We start from the raw sequence: 24,371 nt of genomic DNA, 5'->3' as shown, positions 1-24,371 counted from the left end.
CAAAGTATCCAAAGATAGGTTCAAACACTTTACGTCACCTGTGTATAATATTTGCAAAATGTTTTCTCCGGCTGCAGCTAAGGCATCACGATGACAGATTGGGTCCCTAAATTCTTCAATAGCTTCCTTAATTTCAGGAGTTTTTTTCTTTTTTGACTATTTTGTACAACTTAATTTTGCCTTGGCCAAAGATTGCCGAAGTCGTATCACACCCACTAAACGCATGGATGAAAAGAATATTGCTGGGGTTAAACTTAAAAGATTTAGTGGGGGAAAAAACAAATCACAAGTACTCCCTCTTCCAGGTTTTAAAAGGAACAAGTTGCTGAAAGGCTGTCCTAAAGCTGTCATCAGCACCAACAGATCTATATCTTCTAGCCCACTATAACAAACTTTTCAATTTTTTTTGCCTTTGAAAGAGCAGTAAGTAAGTCGACATCATCTTGAGTCTGCCTGACTTCAATCTCACACTCTTCGAAATATGTCTCAAGAAGTTGAATAAGACGGTTCTTGTTGCTATAATTTGCCAGAAATCTTTCTTGAGGAATTTAGTTAACATGTTAGGTTCAACCATTACTTCAAGGGAAGAGATTGATTGCGCATTGATATAGCATTTTTGACAGGCAGTGTGAATTGTCACTTCTTTTAAGAACTTCAAAAAAAACGCTGATGTTCTTCATTTTGCCGTTTTGCGCTGCATCTTTGAAGATTTTATGTTCCCTTTTCCTTCACAATCTTTATTTCGCATTCACGCAAACTGATTTCACAAATAATAATAATAATAATAATAATAATAATAATAATAAAACACCTTGGTCAGGCGTATTCATTTCTAGGGAAAAAAATTGTAATACAGAACACACAAATTGATAAAACATACTCTGGCTCAAACGCTGAAGTGACCAACATAAGTAGCTATTGAGTCGCTTCATCTCATTTGGAGAAAAAAAGGGGGGATGGAATGGGGGTGTTTTGTTTAAGTTAAAGGGAACGGAGGCATTTACCCTCAGTTGTGAAAGACAAATGATTTCCAAGGTCAGACTGCCGGCGTTTCTCCTTTTTTCCTCCGTTATCCGATGCGCTTTCACGCACTTCGCTGAGGGAGTTCAGAAAAAGTGTGACTTTCAAGAAGCTGTAACTCGCTTGCTTTTCATGCTACAAAAATGTTGTAACGACAAAAGTTGAAGGAAATTTAATCCTCTTTAACATTTGCATTGGAAGTTTTTTTGTAATTTTAACCATTTTTGAGATATTTTGAAAATATTACAAAAAGTCACAATTTTTAAGGGGTTTTCGGCCCCCAAAACTTCTCCCGAGGTCTTTCGTGTTGGATAACTTGGTTTTTTCATATTGGCACTAGTATACACAAATTTAAAAAATAAAATCTTTGACCCCATTTTTTGTAAGGCAAGCCCGTTTTTTTCTACCTATTGACTGGACTATTACTGTTTCTTATTATGGTTTCGGTCCGACCTTTTTTTTTTTCAGGCAGTCATTTTTACTACTCAAATGCAATGAACCTTGAAACAGATTACAAAGTATTGTCGCAGATTTTGATGGGAGGAGGGGGTCATGATCCCATCCCTTCCTCCTCCTTGTATACACTTCTTACGGTTTCGATCAAGTTTTTTATTTTTTCGAGCAAACATTCAAATATTGTTGCGGGTTGGGGGAAGAGGGGGGGGTGTTATGACCCCCCTCACTTGTATCCGCCACTGCGTCTACCCTCAACAAGCCGTCCCCCAATTACTCACAATTTGTGTTTAACGATATAGCACTAACAGTTCAAAACATATTTCTTGCTCTTAATAATAATTGTCAGAATTAATTTTGTACTTTTAACATATTTGCACGACTCTTTCTCCTTATACAACTGACTGTAAGTGCTATGATATATTTTTTCGCATATTTACCTAGTTTGTATTAATTGTTGCATGTCTTACCATTTTTTGTCTTATCACAGTACCAAGATATTGCGAAATTATTGCTATTAAATTGTATTTATGATTTGCAGTTCAGTAGTTTCAATATATTCGTGAGGTTCGTATTCTTTTGTATTGCTTAAATTAGACGCAATGTCCTGATCCATAAAGAAACATTTGTTAGAGATTATCATCTATGTGAGTTTGTAGTGTAGTATACTAAAACATGTATGTTAAATATTGACAAACAGATCGACGTTTTTTGGTCGATGTATCAGTCCCATCGATGTTTTAATTTCCAACATCGATGTTTTGCCATCCATGTCGCATCACTAATTCTTAGCCATAATGCAATTACAGCTGTAAATTTAAACGGCCCCAGGTGCTTCAATGCCACTCGCATACATTGATGACGGTATATTTGTGTAAGGGACCCTTCATTAATTACGTAAGGATGATTTTGGCAATTTTTGACCCCCCCCCTCCACCTCTATTTTACGTAAGATTCCATTCCGTTTTTCAAAATAATAAAATAAAGAATCTTACATCACTGTAATCGTTATCAAATTAACTTTTTATTTATTTATTTTTTAAACCTTTTGTGTGAAGAAATATTTTCTAAAAGGAATCTAAACTGAATGTTTCTTCGATAAATATATTTTGCATATAACGCGATACTTATTAAAAATAAGACATGCGATTCTCTTATTATATTTTACACTTCTTTGAAAAACAAGTAAAAAACAGCTCAACCTAATGTGTTTTTTACTTTCCAGAAGCAGCAAATGAAATATGATCCCTGCAGAAGGGGACTAACATGGAGTAAATAAGAAATTACAATCGAGAAGTGTCATTCCACGGAAAACTAGCATTTTGTCCCGCACGTGACGCCACATATATTTCATAAAAAAAATAATACTTCAAAATATTAATAAACAAGGTTTTTCTGCTAAGCAAATTACCAACTTATGTGTGATTTCTTAATCAAAACATTTCGTCATTACCCTTTATCACTTTTTAATGAAATATATGAACCATTACGTTCGAGACAAAGGGGTGACTTTTACGTGGAATGGCCTACAACCACTTGATCGCGCGATTTCGAGTATGAAAAATCGATTTAGAAAATATTACGTAAGAATGGGTCTGACCCCCCCCCCCCCAAGTAAAGGTATGTAGAGATTTTTCTAACCGCCCTTTCCCCTAGGGACCCTTACGTAATTAATGAATGGTTCCTAACAGTATAGAAAATGTTTCGCTCCTATAACTTTGAGTGTTTTTTCTGAAAAATATAAACGAAATTCGAAATATGATTACACATGATTTTACTTTTCGTTTTTGCACCAATTTCAAAAATTATGATTCAATGCCAAATTGATTATGCCCAAAGAATAAAAATATTGTTTACTTTTTAGAGCAATTTCTAGCTGCAGTTTTGAAGTTTTTTGACTCTCAAACAATCGTTTGTCTATAATATAACGGCTGTTGCGCCAAAAAAAAAAAAAAAAGAAACTTTCATGTTTTTTTTTTTTTTTTAAATTTATTATTATTATTATTATGTCTTACGTTACGAAACACCGGATTTGAAGTGTCCCTTGATAATTTTTGACTGTATAGTTTTAAGTGGTTTAATAACTCAAAAGAAGACAATTGTTTTCGCAAAATTCTTGAAAATCGCAATTTGATTGTAAGCACTTTGTTTATGAATGTTACTATGCTTGAGATATGTAACTACCTTTGTGCTGAACAGTAAAGTAACGTCTAAAAAGCACAAATTCGCAGTAATCTGCGAATTTATGCTTTTTAGACGTTGTTAATTTTACTGACGTTGTTACTTACTATGTTTGTTCTAAAATTGTACAGTGATTCTGACGTTTACTATTTTCATTTGCATTTTAGCTCTTGTAGATGCGGGGGCGATGGGCTTGTGGCATGGAGTTCACTACTACGATTATCAGAAGCTCACTGACGAAATGTCCTACTACAACTGGCCTGATGTAAGATTACAAAGATGGTTGAAACCTTTCCTATACGAATTTCGATTAATTTTTATTTCGCGTGTGTAATTTACGATCTTATCTGGAGAAGCTTTTTACTTACCTTCTCTGATGATTTTTTTTTTTTCTTAAAAAAAAGCTTTTTTTGAAGGGGAAAAATTTTTTTTTCAAAACAAATTTCTTTTCCAAAAAAAAAAAGAGAAAAAAAACCTAAATTTACTCACTGTGCTGTGTACCCTACTTTAAAGTCTCTTTTCCTAAGCAAAATAATAATAATTAATTTAATCAAGTTATCACTTTTTTTTTCAATTTATTTACTGTTTTTTTTTTTAATTTTTAAAAAGCATTTTAATTTTAGCATGTAAAATTATTTTATTGCAAAGAGAAAAATGTGGTGCAAGCAGAATTATTACTTTGAAATGAAGACTCAAAAATTAGCGCTTCTGAGAAAACTTAAGCAGATATAAAATCTAAACTGAAAAGTTAATTTGTTTCGAATAAACTTGATTTAAAAGTACTTTTGTCGCAGCAAACGTTCATGAAAGGATTTTTGAATTTGATTGTTTTAAAAGCGTTTTCGTGATAAAACTTTTTAGCTCTAAATGATCTACAAACTTCCAGAAATTCTAAACATAGTTTTAGTTTTTTTATTCCAATAGCAAATTTTTTTTAAAAAAAGCGTTAGAAATGCTCTTTGCCGTGCAGAGCTAGTAAGTGATTTATTTATTGAAGTAAGTTAGAGATTAATATTGAATCAAAGTGAAGTGGATTCAAAGCGAAAATAATTTAATTGTGTATTAAATTTTTAATTTATTTCTATTATTTTCATTCCAAATCTTTATTGTTATTCATTTCTGTTCGGCAGCGGAAAAAATGAACTTCGAAACACTTTTTTTCTAACCTAAAACGAAAGACTCAAAATCTTCTTAGTTACTTTTTGGTTTTTAATATGTACTATTTTTTATTTTTTAGGTCCTGAAGTTGAATGGCATAACTCAATTTTACTATGGGTGGTCCTACATCCTCGCTTGGATTGGTGTTGGCATGTGCCTACTGACTTCCATCTTGTTCCTTGGAGCTGCCTGTTGCGTCGTCCACGAAAAGAAAGCGGAACAAGCCAAGAACATGCAGTACCTCATGCCTGTCTACCCAGACAAAAGGCAGCCTTACGGATATGGGTATGCCTATCCAGGGCCTTATTACACACACGGATCGCAATATGGTGGACCTTACAGCTATTAATGTGCCTTACTAGAGGCTGTGCCAATCGTGGACCAAACCTCACTCTCCTTTTACGATGAATGGAAAGCGTTCCACAAAAGTTGCGAGAGCATCTGCTTTTTAATGAACAGAAAAGTTGCTTTCAGGGATACCGTGAATTTATTTTGTGTTGTGCATGAGAGATTTTATTACATTACAACATCTTTTTTTTAAAAACAAAATCGGGTTTTTCTACTCAAGTGACTTAACGCAAAGAATTTTCCACAAAACAGGAAATTACCATCAGGTTATACAAAAGCATGTGTGAGCATGCCAAAAGTCATTGATACAGGTAAGACTAACAGAGGGTTATGGTACTATCAAGACTTTTACTTCAGGTTTGGGTACGTTTTCATACGTATCGCAAATGCCTCTGGTTTTAAGCAGGTGAAAAGCAACTCTTGCTACAACACAGCCAAATGATATTGTGTTTCAATTTGACTTTTAAGACTTTGAAGTTCGTTTTCCTTGTGTATAACAAGGACAGACCTGTTAATATAAATTATTTTAAAGTTGTCAGAAGATCCGTCCTTGCTTTAGTGTGAGATCCTTTGAAAAATTTTGAATGTGTATTTTAGCATTAGTAATAAGGTCATCTATGTTTTCATTATAATAATTCAAATATTATATTTTCACTGTTTTATAAAAAAAAAAAAAAATATGCAAGAGTAATTTATATATATATTTAAAATTTAGCATGGTAAGCTATCAGTGCATAGTTTCAATCATTCCTTTTCATTGAAGACTGAAATTTTTAGCTTTTCAATATTTTTTGAAAGAACAAAGTTTGAAAATATTTCTTTACATTTTTAAGTTATTTAGTGTTTGATGAATGTAAATAATTAGCATTTTATGTAAATACATTTTTCAGTTTTTATGCTAGTGATCAGCCCAATCATCCTCAACATTTTTGGATTTTCTAAATGAGTTTCATTTCAAATTTCGCTCTTTAAGTTGTAAAATAACTCATCTTGATGATATAATTACTTAAGTTTATTAAAAATATAAATATAAAACGGTACCTTTTCGAAAAAGAAAACAAAAACGACAGAAGAAAAAATACTTTCGATGTATGCAACTTAAATTTTAACTTCTACCGTACATTTCAATAATTGTATTTAATATTTTACTCTAAATGGTTATGCGTTTATTTAATGTGAAAAAAGTAAATAGTGTATGTCCAAAATGTTGCTTTTATTTTTGTATGTGTCTTTAATTTATCCTTTTACAATCATTGTTTTAGATACTTCTTTTGTGTTTCTTTTTCAATAAAATATATTTAGAAACATAGAGCAGAATGATTTTTCAATTATATATTCTAAAACATGGGGCAAGCCAGAGTTGTCAATTTTATTCTCTTTATTTTTTATAAACGCTTCCAAGACATGATATGAATTTATTTACTGCTTTCAGAAGCTCTAATCTCGCTTCACTCCGCAAACAGTTGCAATCTCGGATTTAATCACCATTTGGGAGAATTCCACAATTTGAAATAAACCGCGGAAACCCGAACCCCGAAATTTTGGATAATCCTAGCAACTTGGGAAGTGAAGGCCTAAAATTACGATTTGGAAAAAGGAAAAATCAATAATTACGATTCAAAAGCTAAGTTAATTATTTTAATGACAGATATACTTTCATCAAGCGTTTGAATGCAAGTTATAGTACTGTGGATGTCAGTGTCTGTAGAAATGAGTTTCTTGAGATATTTGAAGAAACTCATTTTGGATTCAATGCTAATAATAGGGGAAGTTTGGAATTAGATTTTTTTTCGCGCTTTTCTTTCAGCGGACAAAACAGGACAGAAATGGAAAAATGAAAAATTTGCATTCACTGCCCTTTACCTTCCCACGGCAGAATACAGCTCTGTACCAGGAGAACTGAATTGACGTAACGAACTGAATTGTGATGAAGCAAAGTTGTACCGACGACACGTAAATATTACATCAGCTAGAGTACACTGCCGTGGGAAGGTAAACGGCAGTATCTGCAAAAAAAAATTTTTTTTTTTTTTTTTGACCATCTATTTTATTTTATCTTTATTGTACAAACTTGTTCATTTGGTTTCCGCTGAAAATAAAGTGCCAAAACAACCTCCAATTCCAATATTTTCTCTACTGTTACAGGGTTCGTACGCCCTTGAAAAACCTTGAAAAGTGCTTGAAAAAAAAAGTTCATTTTCAAGTGCTTGAAAACCTTGAAAAAGTTTTAAAACCTTGAAAAAGTTTCTTAGTGCTTAAATTCTCTCAAAAATCAACAAATTGTGCTTAGAAGTTTTAAAAAAGTATTTCACCAATGCAATTTTCTGAACATGTGTTCAGTATGCAACATCGCGAAAAATTGCTTCCGTGTTTAGGATTTCAATCCTTTTGCATCTTGTAAATATTTTGATGTTTTTTACAACCGAAAGATATTTTGACATATGGTACCTTAGATTAGTTTATTTTTTTTTGTTTAATTTCATTAATTAACAAAGATATTAATTTGGAAACCATGACAACGTTGAACTTACTCGGGTTTCGCGGAAAATTGCTCTTGTGTTTGAAATTTCAATCTTTTTGCATCCTGCAAATATTTAAATATTTTGGCTAATCAAATGTTAGTTTCGCATATGCTACCTTAGATTAGTATATTTTTTGTTTAATTTTAATAAAAAACAAATAAATTTATTTCATGGGAAACATGCCACGTCGAACAAACTCAGACTTTGCGAAAAATTGCTTCTCGTATTTGAAATTTCAATCTTTTTGCATCTTGCAAATATTTAAATATATTCTCTAATCGGATGTTATTTTCATATTTGCTACCGTAGATTAGCATATTTTATGTTTAATTTCAGTAAAATATAAGTTTATTTTATGAGAAACATGACAACATTAAACTTAATTCGCGAAAATTTGCTTCCCTTGTTTGAGATTTCAATCCTTTTGTATTTGTAAATATTTTTATATTTTTGGCAATTAGTAGTTATTTTGACACTGCTACATCAGATTAGCTTATTTTATTTTTTATTTTAATAACTAAAGAGTTAAAGAATTTATTACCTTGGTCTTGTTTAATTATTTGCTTATTTATTTTTGCAATTTTGAATGATTATCTTTACCTAATTTTTGGTCATAACAGATTTTTAAAAAAAAATTTAAATTTCAGCAGTTGAGCACCTAACAAATTAACTTAAAGTTTGTATTTTAAATATAAAGTTGATTTATATAATTTTATTTATAAGTACATCATTTTTTTATGTCTGCTAAAATAAATAAGGTGTATAACAGGGGTGGTTGTGTTATGATTATTCACTTGAAATCGTGTAGTGTTCGTTTTTATACTTTTACCTCCCTATATCTCCAATTTTCCCCTTTTCCCAAGGCCGTATCCAGAAATTATTTTCGGGAGGGGCCCGGATTAGCACATTGCCCTAACACACACACACACACACATATAGTATACATAGACACACCAAACTCATAAAAATGTTAACATAGAAGACTTTTTGTCTCTATTTTTAATGATTCCACTGTTTGGACTGTTGTTATTTTATTTTAATTTCTTATTATTTTTTTTTATTCACCTTGTAGTGGTAAGGATAACAGGAGAGTGTCCCTTTAAGTCGGATGTAGAACATCCATAATTTCAGGGGGTCCGGGAGTTTTTCCCCGGAGAAACAAAATAAAAATTGCTTGCTCGACAAATAAAGGAAATTAATGGACAGAGAGGAAAAACGAGAGAGGAGAAAAAAGAAGCACCCAGTCATCTGCTCATATCGGCTTTTAGTGAAGTTTGTTTTTGATCACTAACCCTACTCCCCCCCCCCCTTTTTTTTTATTTAAGTACTACAGTAATTAAGCCCTACAGTATGAAAATTCTACAAAATAGTTTAAAAGAAATGGTGTAGACATTCAGAAAATAAGAACAGAAGAGTAATATTCTGGCCATTTGGACAATTCATACTTTATTTTCTTGATAAGATACAAAATTGAAGAACTTTTTAAGGAATTTCAAAAACTTAAATAATTTTCAAAGACCCTCGAACAGTTGAAATTATTTGAAGCTCTTTATTTACACTTTTCAAAAGTTGATTGTACAGTCTTACAAAATGATTATAACTTTGTAAGACACACCCGTTTTAAGTTAAAAAATAAATGCAACGAAATATTTATCAAAACAAACTTTTTTTTTCAATCAAAGTAGTGCAGAAAATGAAAGAGAGTAGAGTAAGTGTTATTTTTTTTTCTCATACTTAAGGTATTAACAGTATGCAGTAGAGGTAAGAAAAAAAACAAGCAATAACAAAAGAACTTCCATGATACTGAATTCGGCACTAAATAAATGCAAGACATGAAACATATCAGTCACAAAAATAATCTTGAAAATTATGCTACAAAAACGCGAGAATCGTGATTTTTGCATTTTTTACTCAGGATGTATCAAGGAGCTGAATTTGGCACATCTTGGTAACAAGATACTCGCCTAATCGGAAAATAGGGGCCCAGCCTTTGGGGAGTCCCCAGATCGAAATCAGTACAGTGTAAGTTTTACTAGAGTTATAGGGGGAGGAGGGCAGGATCGTGCACAGAGGGGAGAAAGGACACCTGTTGGCCCGGGCCCGAGCTTAAATGGGACCCAATATTTTTAAACCTGGGGTTGAAAATATGGGTAAACAATATGGAGGGGGCCCAAAAAAGACATTTGTGACAGCCCCAAAATTTCTGTGCACGCCCCTGGAGGAGGAAGTGCACAGAAGTCAGTTTGGTAGACTTGAAAAACAACGAACTGACAAAGGGCCTGCCTTAACGCTGGACTGCCCTGAATTGAATTGGGAAAGAGAGCAGGAAGTCCTAATTAAAGGTCTAAATTTCAAGTGTGCCTTGCGGCTTAATGAGCACTAGAACTGCTTTTTCTGTATTTCTTCAAAATATTATAAATTTTGAATAGTAGCAAAATTAAGAATAAAAAAAAAACTTTGTTATTTTCCTTTTTTGACATTAGGAATTTAAAAAAAAATAAATAAATAATAAAAAAAACCTTCTGTTTTACGATACAAAACATTTTGGGTTTCGGGGGGGGCGGAGGGGGGGGGCGGGCCCGTCAGGTCCCCCCTCTGGATACGGCCCTGCCTTTTCCTCAAATGTTCAAAATTACTACTTTATTAAGGTTGTGGGTATTTGGAGCTTACTGAAAGAGGCTTTAATCAGCAAAGGGGTAGATAGCTTAACGAGGGTCATTCATCTTCATTTGGATCTAATAAATTGACCAGTACCAGCCTAGCTAGGTTATCGCTGCTGTTGCTGGTTATCAACAGGCACTGGGCATGGTATTTCAATGCAGAATATTTTGACTTAATAAACTATTTTATGAATTGTATGCATAGCAAAAGTTATTGTTGTACATATGTATATTCAAGTAATAGGGGGCTTAGTTTTAAAAATTATTCCCCCCCCCCCCTAGCCCCATTTTGCTCTTTGAAACTTTCAGGTAATTTTTTATGAACTCACAAATCACAATTACACCTGAATATTATTGCCTTTCTAAATTTAAATTCTAATTTCAACAATAACCCATTTTTTCCCAAAATAAAACTACTTTTGTCATAATATATGTCAACTTCTTGTGAATCTTTTCAATTTCGAAATATGGCTCTATAAATCTGAACTTGCACATTTATTGTCTATTGCAAGTTAATCAATGAAAGCTGAATAGACTCAAGTTTGCATTCAGAGTATTTATCACTGCTTAAGCTGCTTTTGTATATTTTGAGGTGTAGAGACTGGACTGTGAACTTTCAGAAACTTTTCTTGCTTCCTAATTTTTAAATTTACTCGAGGACAGTTGAAATGCCTTATTGGCTGAACAGCTAATAAATACATACGAATAATTGATTTGCATACTTATAAATGATTTGCAAACCTGATATTTTTAGAACTTAATAGTGCAAACTGAAATAACTTTCTGGGTAGTGTTTTTGTCCTAACCGCCCTTATAGTGTAATAAACCACTGTATAGATATTGGAAATAAATGTTGAAACTGGGGGGGGGGGGGTGACTTCAAAAACTCCTCTCTGGCAATGCCATTGAACTTGGGTATTTTAGTTTCTTCCCATAAAAGTTAAAAGCACTTATGAAAGTTTTTTTTTATAAAGTATTAATTTGCTGATTCTAGAAAATATACAAACCTCTGACTGCTGCAACCTTTGAAAAACCTCAAAATTAAACCTCTTGGTATCTGCTTCTCTTTATGACCAAACTTTTCAAACATTTTCAGAAAAACTTTCAACGCAGTAGATCTTTCATCAAAACGTCTCTCGTTGTGGAAAAAGCAATTTTGTTTTCCTATACTTTTTTGTATTATTGCCTTATTTCTATGTGTTTGTAGTAAATGAAATCTGCATACAATATTTTTAGTACAAATTTATGATATTGCCTTGAAAAGAAAATTTTTTACCTTGAAAAGTACTTGAAAAGTGCTTGAATTTTTTTCTGCCTAAAGGGTATGAACCCTGTGTTAGTATTGAATCCAAAATGCGTTTCGTCAACCCGAAAACTCACTTCTGCAGATACTGCTCTTTACGGAACTTGCGACTTTTTTTCCAGCTATATAACATAGATCTTAGATAATGTCGTCGCCTCAGAGCAACAGTAAGATATCTAATCCCAGGAATAACAGTAAGCTATCCTACTGTTGCTCTGAGGCGACGATGTATTAAGTTCTTATGCTTTATATGGTGCAAAACTGCTTTACTATTAACATAAAACACATTCAGATCAGTATTGAGCCAATAACAAGAGTTTAAATTAGGCCACTCGGTAAATCCGAACTATATGACTACATAAGTTTGAAGTTAAGAATTTTCGTATTTTTCTTTCTTTTGCAGTAGTGTTGGGTGAATGCAGTCGAGTGCGTGTGAGCTAATTGGGTTACAGCCCCTGTCCTGTATGTAGTGTATAGTCCGTTTTTTATCGTGCGAAAAAAGGAAAAAAATATCTATTGAAAATAATCGAGCCCTCTTATTTTGCTAAAAATTTTTCCGTCTTAATTATTTTTTTTTATAAATTATCAATTTAATTACTAATGCAGCATATCTACCAACACAAAAAATAATAATAATATAAAGGAAACCAGTTCATGAAAAAAAATTAGGAATTTGATGGCAACAGACTTCTCGTCCGTCCCGTTATCTTTTCCTACTCATTCTTACTTCATTCCTTTGATTGATGCAATACCTGACTCGCTTAAGCTATTTTTAGCTTATGATTAAAAATCTTTTCTTTCTAAAGCAAGACCTTTCCTATCTAATGCAATATCATGGAAAATGCTTTCCAAATATTTAACTTTTAGACTACCCCTTGCATATACCCAATGCCAAGCATATGTAAATACATCTGATATCTACACAACCATCTTCCAAATTAAACACCGGCTTTTGTTTCAAACCCATTCCATTCTTTTATTTCCACTTCATTAGGACATTCATGAGTCTACTGAGGAAAGCATAGTTTCCTACTTTCCTATAGCACAGAGAGATAAAAGGCATAGGAAACAATAGAAGGCGTGTCCACATCGTCGCCCATCTCTTTATGCCACATCGAAGCGGCATCTCTAAAGAGAAAATGTAAAAGTGTATAGTTAGTATCTGAAGGTTAGAAAATATCCAGATTACAATAGCTACAAAAAGCTATGAGCATTTTCAAATCGAGTGCCTCTTAATTACCTTTCAGTTCATAATACGATATCTCATTTATTCAGTGGCGTAGGCAGAAAAAATTTTCGAAGGTGGATGGGGTTAGTTTTAGTCCTCTTTTCTACTGTCAAAAACATCCGACGAGAAAGCCACGTCAGTTAAGTCGGAAATTAGGGGCTCGGTCCTTGGATGGAAATCGGAGTTGTACAAATTTTTTGGTTGACCAGTGGTTCTGAATTCTGAACCGATAGTCAGGCTACCCGTTTTTTTTTTTTTTTAATATTGCAGAACCCCCCACTTTATGGGTGCCCATATGAGGGGAGCATGTGGGGGCCCAAGCCCCCCTTAGAAATTAGAACTTTCTTGCTTTAAGAACTTTTTTCTTTGCATAAATGTAAAAACATTTCTTCTCCAGCCATAAATGAATAAGTTATTAAAAATTTCAAATTTTAATCTCTAAATCTGTGATAAAATCGGTTTACATGTTAAATATCCGAGCCCCCACTCCCCTAAAAATTTTGCATATAGCCTCCTCCCATGTCCACTCCTCCAGTTTAGCAGCAACGTCGGTTCCATTCCCCCCCCCCCTCCAAAAAAAAGTCTTGCGTTCCAGTAAGAATTAAGCACTAGCTGTGAATGCCTGCTACTTGGCCCCCATTTGGTTACTTTCTTCATCTTTTCCCAACAATTTTATTAAAAAAACTAGTAGCCTTTTTTACGCATCTAGAATGTACTTTTAATTTTTGAATATTTGGCATTTTTTAAAAAGTTACTATCGTTCTTAATTTTTTTTTTTTTTTTTTTTAAATTTGGGCCAACGATACCCTTGAGTTTGTGCTCCCAAGGTGGTTTTCCCTATTTAAAATCATTCCACAACCGACTAGATCCAAAGAAAGGCTTGTGCTCATACGAAAATTAATTTATTTGAAAGAAAAAAAAATATTTTATGAATGTAGTTTGAGTCACAGATAGGGAATGCAATACCGGACCAAAAATTCAATACCGGTATTCGGTATTTTTAAAACGTGATACCGGAATACCGGTATTTGAAATTTCTCAAAAGGTGCTTCAAAATATTTCATTTCGTTCCACATTTTATAATTTTGTACAAAAATAGTATTTTTTATGAGAACGTATATTGAACAAATATAAAATGAAGGAACAAAGGTCATAAGAAAAAATCAATAATAGTAAAATTCATAGTGCATCTTTTGAATTATCTCTAAGCATAGAACTCATTTTAGAGCCAAATTTCCTACAGTTGAACATACTCTTTCTGAATTCACGCAGGTCGATGGTACTGTTAACAATGCGTGATATACCTCCTCTAATTGTCTATAAGTCCTTTATCTTAAAGTAATTCGGTCTCTTGCGCGTTATATTTAGATAAGTCCTCTTTTTCATGTATTTGTATTTTGTGCGTATTATTATTATATTTCATAAATTTATAGCTAGTTGTAATTTCTTACCGAGAGAGGATACTAAATATATGAAATATTCCAATATTAACATCATTTTCTCTTAAACAGGAGAGGTTTGTCTTTGCTTTTTAGTAACTCTTTGGATTGAAATCTACAGTGGGCCGTGGTAGCCCGATCGGTAGAGTGTCGGATTCGGAGCCGGAGGGCCTCGGGTTCGAACCTCGATGGTCGAAGACCCACCGTCGTCATTAAAGGGGACTGGGCGACGTTAAATATGCTCGTGGTCTCAATGTCCTCCAAGTGAAACGATACCTCTGGGGGTGCTAATTTCAGGTAGCTATTAGCTCCTGGATTAGTTCAAAATTCTCATTAACTGTTGGATCCGGTGATGGTGCTGCCATCTATCGGTATATAAAATAATGGAGGCAAGGCACTTAGTATGCAGCCCTCGACATAAATACAGTTGTAGTCAGTTGTGACTCTTGAATAGAATAGAATAGAAATCTACAGTAAATTTGACTAAAGCTAGTCTTGTTAGTTTCTCTTATTCGTTTCGCTTTGTTTTCAAAATTCTTTGTATTTATAATTATGTAAATGTTTGAAAATATGTTTCAATTGATTATGCTTACCACTATGCAAATTTTCAAGGCACTATATAATTTCTAAATATTATATTGCCATGTATAAAGCACACATGTTTAGAACAACAAATTATCATTTGTTGTTCTAAAATGAGACAAGTTTTTGTAAAAATTTAGTACAGTTGAGACAAATAATTAAAAAAGAAATCATTAAGTATCACTACAATCGATGGTTCGAATAAATTGTTCATAAGACATAGAACAAACGCATCCAAAATTACACTCGAAATTAACTTTCACAGTAGTGATCAGTGAGTCGAGTGAGTGATTAGGGAAATGTAAAAAATAAAAACATGGTGAACAAAAGAGTACGAAAATGCGATTCATCTCACCATCTAGCAACGACTATGCACAGCACTCACTTTTTAATCTTTCGCTACTTTGGTTTAATGTTATTCCATTAGTTGGTGCTTTTGAAGCCAAATTTTTACAACATTAGATTGGGTTTGGATTTGTAGCATTGAAAGAGAAATTTACATTTAAAAATATTAGATTTTTTAATAGATTATTGAACATTCTTTAACTGAAACTATTTATTATTTTCAGCTAATACCGAAAATACCGGTCTTTTACCTCAGCAATACCGGTATTTTGAAATTGCAAAATTACTCGAAGTACCGGTATTCAATCCCTAGTTACAGATATTTGTTATAAGGATTTTTTTTTTTTAATGTGTACGTAGGCGTGGTTAGTGTCTCACAAATTGACGATGGAGAACAGTCATCTTTTTATTAGTTTTGGATAGGACTGGGCGATATACCGTCATATATCGATATATATCTACTACCGCGATAACGATATTTAGATTTCTATTCGTCCGATATATCGTTTGAAAAGAAAATACGGGATTTAAATACGGAGAAATTAAAATACTGACTTAAAAATGCTTAATCTTTCCTAGCTCTGTGGGATGGGTGTGAGTGTTTGAAATTTCAAGATATTTTCTGCATTCTGCAAACAGTTATTAAATTTTGAATTATAGCAAAAGGGAAAAATTCACAAGGCCGCCGGAGGTAAATGTGGGCCCCTTTGTCAGCTAGGTCTCCCCGGATCCCCTCCCTCCCCCTATAAAGTTTTCAAAACTTATACTACTACGATTCAAAGCGGAGTCCCTACCGTGCTACTAGTTTCTGACAAAGCTGACATGGCCTCTCGTAGATCCATAAAAGTAAGCGTGTATTGGTTAAGAAGGCATCCTACTGCAACAATTAAAAATTAACCAATTGAGGTATCAACACGATTCATTGTTCAAATTAAACATAAACTATTGATAGTTGCGTTGAATAAAATGTTTAAGAAAAATACTGAACAAAAATTTTTTATTTAAGGGGGTCCGGGACACATTTTGAAATTTTTTTTATTATGTACTTTAGAGTTTTGAAATTTTTTGAACTGATTCATCATTTATTTAATAAACAAAATCATAACATAAATATGAAAAAAAAAATATTTTTTTCTTTAAATTTAATTAGTTTTTTTCAAAAAAGTGGGGTTGCTTTAAATTGCTATAACTCAAAATATTGTTGGTCAATTTTCAATTTTTTTTCAAAAAAAGTATGCACATATATCTAAGCTTTAATTTTTATTCGGCGATTTTAAAAATATTGATTCAATAAAAAATAAAAAATATTTGAAGAAAAATTTCGAAAAATTCGAAGATACTTTTTTTTAAAAAAATCATAATTTTTGAAGTAAACGTTTTTTTCAAATTCGCCGAATAAAAGTTAAAGTAAATTGCTTGAAAAAGATATGCTCCAAGTTTCATTACTTTATCTCTATCGGTTCCTGACTTATAAGAGTTTGAATGCAAGAAATCGGGAAAAATTGCATCATGGAGAAAAACGCGTTTAAAGTTTTAAACTTATGTACACATTCGTTAGATGCATGCAACAAAAATAACTATAACTTTCGTTATATTTAAGGTAGAAACAAGATTCAAACGTCCTCTTAAGCAGAAAAAAACGGAGCAATTTTTCAAATTATAAAAAAAAAATTGCAAAATTTGAGGATTTTGTGTCCCGGACCCCCTTAAAGGAAAATGAAAAACGAAAAAAAATCCTAATAAGAATACTTATATCGCACATTTATCGCGCAAGAGGCAGCGCAACTCAATTTTTTCAGTTCTGAACGAATATAACTTTTATTCTGATATTACGAGGAAAAATATTTCCGCCCTTCATATAACACACGAACGATCTGACGTAATCTTATTTCGATGGTAACAACGAAACTGAAACTTCCTAATGTCGCCAGAGAAGCGGCACATACGAGTTGACGGAACTTCTAAGTGCATATACGAAAATAGGGTTTTTATGTAAGTTCTACGCATTAACGTATTTGAAGCTGTAATTATTATAGCAAAGCGAATCTGATCATATATATATATATATATACTTACGTTTTTACGTTACGTCGGTAGTTCACTGCAGCTCTTTTGTTTGGTATTTTTTGACTTCAGTTTAAGAGTCGTCATCAAATACCGGAATTGAAAAAGTGAAGAAATTTTCGTATTCGTTTTCGGTTAAATTGCTTATGAAATAATGACATTGATGAGATAATTGATTTACTTAATAATATGGATTTTAGATTGGATCTGCTGAAGAAAAATTAACTGCACTTTTAAAATCAATATTAAAATATCTGTATCGTTAAAAAATAATAGTTTTAAATTTATTATATATTTTAATTAACCAAATAATGATTTTTTAATGCAAATTCACAGTTTACGTCAGATTTTTGCCAAATATGGCAAAGAGGTCCTTTGATGCAAACGAATTCACATTGGGCAGTTTTTGTTCGCAATTGAACCCCTCCCCACACCGGGGGTTTCCTTTTGCGAATCCAGTTTTCGTCGGATCTTTGCCAAATTTGGATCAGCGATTCTTTGAAGCTTAGGAATTTTCATAGGGAGTTTTTCGCCTACCAATGAGGGAGGTGGGGAGGGGGGGCGAAATCACCCAACGGAGGTTTTCCATATGCAAATCCAGTTCACAAATTTTGCAAACAGGTCCTTTGACGCTCAAGAATTCACTTAGGGTAGTTTTCGTTCGCAATGGGGGCCGCCCTCCCTCCCACTGGGGATTTCTTTATACAAATCCAGTTTTCGTCGGATCTTTGCCAAATTTGGCACAGCGGTTCTTTGATGGTCAGGAATTGTCGAGGGGGTTTTCGCCTACTTATATGGATGGGTGGAGGGTGCGAATACTAGGACTCGACCGATGCATCGGCGCCGATGGTTCAACAATTTAGCCATCGGCATCGGCGGCCGATGCTAAATTGCAAGAAACATCGGCCCATCGGCCTTAAAAACTTCGAAAAGCCGATGGAATTGGCCGATGTTTTTGAAAAAAAAAAAAAAGACCTTTGATGTTTTACCTTTTAATACAAAGTAAAGGTTGTTTTCACATAAAATTGTTTACTAAATTTCAGTATGAATTTTTATTTGAGTCACCCCTGAAAGAGTTTTTAATACTGCATTCAAGTACCAAACAAGTTAATTATTGCGTTGTTTATTGCTGCTGGATGTACGTAGTATCTCTCATAAGTCATAACTCCAAAATGGTAAGCTGTAGAAGGATAAGTTTTCGCGTGTGGGGTGTGCGTACGTTCCAGTTGTGCACTTCCCTTTTTGTTTTTGATCGGGTGTTCTGAAAAGCCTGTTTACTCATTTTTTGTGGCTATTAATTACTTAATTTCAATGCAAAACTAAGATAGCGTCTCAGACTGACGGTCATTTGGTGATATATTGCCGAATTGGAGACTATGGAAACAAATATGAGATGGCAAAACCCCGCTATTCATTTTAAAACACTCTGTATTTTAAATCCGCCACTGCAAGTCAATACAAACTCGGGTGCAAGTTTCGGAAGGGTTTTTTTGCTCAATGTTTATGATTATTTTGAACTCTATTTTTTACGACTATTTTGAATTTCCGAGAACACTTGTATGCCCCTCCTCCCACTCCCTCAATTTCTGAAATTAAACTCTAGTTATACTCCTGAGTTGTTTAAAACTAACACCATTCATAAAATTAGAGATTTTTTTTTTTCAAACTTTATCTATTGTTTAGAAAGAATTTAGAGCATTAATTTAAGAAACTGATTAAAGAAAGATGTTTTGAATTTTTTCTTCGGAAGTGCTGAAATAGATTCAGAAACTCTTCCGAGGTGTTGGTTTTAGCGGTTCTGCACTACAAATATTAGGCCGAGGTTGGGGCCGAAGAGTGAGTTACTGCAAAATCAGAGGGTGACCCCCCCCCCCCTCCATTTCGTAATGCGCCATCTTTTTTGCATCATTAATAGCGATCGATTTTTTTTTCTGTTGTAAGTAACTATTTTTATGTATTTATATAAAATCAATGAATAAGTTATTTTCGTTTTTTATAGAAAAGTTTCAAGGATTTTCTATTATGCAATTTTTTAAATTTCAGAAAATTACTGTTAAATTGAACAATTTAATTTGAATTTGTTTGTAAAGCTTCATAAAAGATTGAACAATCTAATTGTTCAATATTATGTATGCAAACATCAGATCAAGTAGTCATATGTATTCAGTTATTAACTTTGTGTAAATATTGATTTTGTTTATAGCTGCGTTTTAAGAACCTCGCTCTTTTCATGGCAATTTTTTTTCCAGCAAAATTTATGTCACTGTTTAAGTTTTTGGAAAAATGCAAAATTTTCTATTCATAAATTTTAAATAAGAAAAAAATATTTCTTTTATGATTTAGTATTGTAATTTATCTGTTATCTTTTTTTTAAAATTTGATGACTAAAAAATGTCTACGTGCAATCTTTCCAATTTAATTGCGTAATTTGTTGACGGTTTCATAGTTTTATTCTTATTTATTTATTTATTTTTTTTGAATGATTTAACAACATAATTTAATGTTTTTTAACAATGTTTAGTGAACTTAAATCCATACATCATTACAATATTACTGAAATCTTAGTTATATGTTCAATTTAAAAAAAAAATCAATTGTTTATTAAACAGTCTTTTTGTTTTTCTTCCTTTTTTCTTTCTTTCTTTCTTTTTTGGCTGTTGTTCTTTATCTTTCATTGTACATCAGTCAAGAAAGGAGAAGCATAACTACACCCTATATAGATTGTACGTTGTACGATCCAAAAGTTCAAGACAAGCTGTATAAAACCTTACCCAGAATAGTTCACATTACAGATGCACATCCACCTTCAAAAGTTTACCTTGAGGGACTATGTACTTCTGCCAGTGTTCATATAACTTTTGGAAACACTTCTGAAAGCCATTTTTCGCTACCTTCTATGATGCAGCTTTATCTTCTCCTGACGGAGGAAAGCATTGTCCATGCAAATGTTTTTTTGCTGGGAACAGGTAAAAGTCACACGGAGCTAAGTCCGACGAAAACGTTATGTTATTTGTTTGTCATATCAGAGTATTGACCAATCGAACCGTGCATCCTCAACATGAAAGTCGCCTTCTTCCCTACGATGAAGTTAAAGCAGCAGCGCAAGAGGCCTTACAGAAGGTTGCGAAAATGTCTTCCAGGTGCGCTTCTAAAAGCTATACGAACATTGGCAGAAGTGCATAGTCGTTCAAGGTGACTATTTTGTTGATAGATTGCTTCGGTAATGTGAACTATTCAGGGTAAGGTTTTATACAACTTGTCCTCTAACCTTTAGATCATACTACGTACGTATGAGTTTTCAACTTAGTATTTCATAACGTTTTTGAGTGACTTAAGTTTACGCGCATGAAGACATCACAAGAGAATTTGCGATAATTAACTGAGGAAGCGTTCAAAATGGATATTTCGGTCATCTACATGTTCTTAGGTACATATGCATGTACAGATGTGCCGAAAAAACTTATGAAGTTTAAATTGGGTGATCGTAAAATAAAAATTTAGGTGAAAATCTGATTTTCTTTTTATTTTTTGTGATTGCAATTCCTTATTCGTAGAAAGGAAGTAAAGTGAAATGAATCAATCATCCTTTAAATCTCTGACAATTTTATCAATTTATTTCTGTTTGATTTTTTTTTTTTTCCATCGGCCATCGGCAATCGGCCATTTGGAGGAAAACAATCGGCCATCGGCCATCTTTGAACAATCGACCAACAATCGGCATCGGCCAAAAAATGCCATCGGTCGAGCCCTAGCGAATACACACCACGAGGGGTTTTCCTTATGCAAATCCAGATTTCGGCGGATTTTTTTTTTTTTTTTTTTTTTTTTCCAAACATGGCGCAGCGGTCCTTTGATGAACAGAAATTCATATAATTTTTTTCTCATCAAAATGTGGTGTATGGGTACCACCTTGGGGGGGGGGGGGTTCGCCAGAAAATCCAGAATGATTACGAAAAAATACAATGATGTCTAAATTTAAATTTTGAGTCATGAAATTGTGCTTTCTACAAATTGACGGGAAATATGTTTGTGCTATTTTTTTTTCCTTCTTTTTTAAACCGGATTGTTAAACATGTGGCACTAGACGAAGCTTTTATTTTCGAGGTAGACCGTGCAACGTCGGGTAACAGCTAGTGACATATGAATCAAAAGTATATTTCATAGTTCTGTGGGCTTAATAGGTGTATAGTGTGATAGTTTCCAAAATTTATAGCTGCATTTTTTAAAGATTTATTATTAGTATTTTATTTAATGTTACTCAACTAAGAAAAAAAAAAGTCTTTAAGCAAGAGCTATGAAATGACTAAAAATAAACTATTTAAGACGTAAATACGAAATATAGTTCAAAGTACATTCAAATTATTGAGACTGCTCAAATTGAAAGATTTAAACAAAATACTGAATTGAATATTAAAAACTTTTTCGTTGCGAAGCACTTTTGTCATGCATTGAGCTATACCATTTGCACGCCCTCCTCCTCTCCCCCTCCAGGAAAGTTTTGAATTAGAGAAATAATTGCATTTATTATATTTGGAAATGTTTTTTGTATTTCGATTCTTCGCACCCCCCCCCCCCCACAAGAATGTATCAATATATCGATATTTGGAGATCAATATATCGCGGTATTAAAATTCTGATATCCCCCAGTCCTAGTTTTAGAGGTTGAACTTCTTTACTACTAATAATGCTGAAAGTCTGGATGTCTGTTACGCGCATAGCGCCTAGACCGTTCGGCACAAAATTAGTTCGTAGCATAGGGGTGAGAAACTCGAAGCGATTTTTTGAAAATTCAATTTTGTTCTTTTTTTATTCCAATTTTAAGCCCGTTTTACCGAGCAAATTAACATATATATTGGCGGGAAATTCATCACATTATTTCATTTGTAAATATACAGGCGAACAAAATGACCTTTTAATTCTCTACTACGGGTAAAGCCGTGCGGGTACCGCTAGTTATTAATAAAAAACCATTTGCAAAACTAAAGGATTCTTAATTGCCGAGCACTTTCCAAACTTGCTGATTTGTAACATGCACACAACAACAACTCCTTCTTTCATCTTAACAGTTATCTCTGGAAACCTAGCTCGTTCTATTCTACTAAAAACAAAACACCCCTAAACCTTCCAACAATTTCACAAAATTTGTAGGAAATAGATTCAACTGGGTTGACTTCTTCTGGACCTCCAACAACTTACAGTTTTTCTTCTATAGTAAAAATCAGATCTGTGGAGTCGGAGGGAAAATGACCGACTTTGACTCCTTAACTCCAAAATCTGTCCGACTCCGAATCTGCAAGTACTAGCACAGTTGGGGACTTCTCACCGACTCCTTGAACTGAAAACCTTCAACTCCCACCTCTGACTGCATAGTAGGGTGTATCGCAAAAAACTTTTTTTCGAATTTCAATTTGTCAAGTTGATAAAAAGTTGCCCCTACCGACTAACATCTTACATAAAAATTTTTATCCGAATCAAAAAATATTTAGGTGTTCCGCACGAGACCTAAAATTTATAATATTCTTCAAAAAATAATTTTTTTTTCTAAAGAAAATTTCTGAATTAGAGAAAAAAATGTTAAAATTTTTTCAAGTAGAAAAATGTACACAGTTAAGTAGGAGAAAAAAGTAAGGGGAGAAAACTGTCATAAACAATACGTTCATAAAACGAATATTTTCACAAGCGTCATTTGAAGTTTGAATCACCTTCCTCGTATTTCTACTAGAAGAGCAAGAAAAACTTTTGAGTCTCATGTAATGAACGATGAAAATTAATTTGTATTCTCATTGGAGGTTTCAGTTTCATACATTTCAGCAATTGAAAAAATGCGTGAAAACTATAAACGTTTTCGAAAACCATCACTAAAATTTAAAACCCAGAAATTTGCGCTTTAGAAAAAATTGAGAAAGTACAGTACAGATTGCAAAACCCGCTATAGTAACCCAGAATACAAATGTTAGAACGCTTCAGGAAAACACTCAAAGCCTTGCTAACAGTGCACAATTATCTATGAAGAAGAAATCAGTGAAAAACCTATCATTATTTATTATGCTCTCTAACCTGTAGAAAGTGCCGCCGATGTCTTTGTCACCGTGAAGCTGATTTTATAAATGTTGGGAGTGCCTTGAAAATTATGTTAAATGAATTAGCTGACTAATCTGAAATGTTCGGTTAAGGGGCGACAGAAACTTGGATGAAACACAGGACACAGGATGATTCGCAGTACGTTAAGCGGCTTAAGTTTTTGAAAGTCTCTTTTAAATGAGAGGTAAAATTAGCAAAGTTAAACAAAAACTGTTACTGAGACTGATTTGGGGAAACCAATCAGCGTTCACTCCCTGCTATAATGAATCAAATACATTGATACAATGATCAACGTTAATGTAATTAAATTGGATACAGCAGTGCACAAATCAAAGACATTGTTCGGAATTTGCAGTTGCTTAAGCAAAAGTCAAGCATGACTCCCATAAGAAAAGAAAAATATTAGAAAAATTAGGAGGTGATGAGGTTTGTGGAGATCTTTGTCTATATGTCCTCAATCATTTAAACTCTGTAAAACTAACTGTTCTGAAGCCATAGCCCGCGTTTCCATCCCTTCCCATCCCATACGAAGCAAAGGGCACACTTTTGAGTACCAAAGGATAATTGCTAATTATTGTTATATGACTTTGCAGTACTCTACAAATGGGGTACTGAAAAATCCTCCAGCAAAAATCACGCATCCTTTTAGAGCTGTTGATAAAAGCTTGATTTTTTATATGATAACACACATATTATTCTACATAATATTTTTTGGTATTTAGTTTTTTACACTAAATTCTTGTAATAAAATACTTTTATGTAATAAAATGAAAACGTTGTTTGCAAGATTGTTTTATAAGCTTTAATTTTTTTTTAACTTTGCAAAATTTACCTTACAATATCATCACAAAATAAATTCAAATAATTTTTATCTATAAAATGTAAATAAATGTATCAAAAATTCTTCATTAGCAAGCAAAGAAATTTTTAAACCAACATTTGCAAAAAAAAATAACAATAATAATAATAAGCTAATACATTTATATT

At 33.1% G+C, this 24,371-nt stretch overlaps 1 protein-coding gene across 1 annotated transcript in view; it reads left to right on the top strand.

Annotated features, from left to right (window-relative positions):
* The window catches only part of LOC129217520 (transmembrane protein 178B-like), a 44,169-nt gene extending 37,700 nt beyond the window's left edge, over window positions 1-6,469 (top strand). Inside the window, exons 3-4 of the mRNA XM_054851836.1 lie at window positions 3,822-3,919; window positions 4,892-6,469. Of these exons, the coding sequence (XP_054707811.1) occupies window positions 3,822-3,919; window positions 4,892-5,161 (368 nt within the window). The 3' untranslated portion in view covers window positions 5,162-6,469. The remainder of the gene's footprint in view (window positions 1-3,821; window positions 3,920-4,891) is intronic.
* The last annotated feature ends 17,902 nt before the right edge of the window (window positions 6,470-24,371 follow it).

This window comes from Uloborus diversus, chromosome 2, assembly GCF_026930045.1.
Source record: "Uloborus diversus isolate 005 chromosome 2, Udiv.v.3.1, whole genome shotgun sequence".
NCBI classification, from domain to species: domain Eukaryota; kingdom Metazoa; phylum Arthropoda; class Arachnida; order Araneae; family Uloboridae; genus Uloborus; species Uloborus diversus.
Note: the sequence above shows the minus strand (reverse complement) of the source record. Positions and strands in the feature narration are given on the sequence as shown.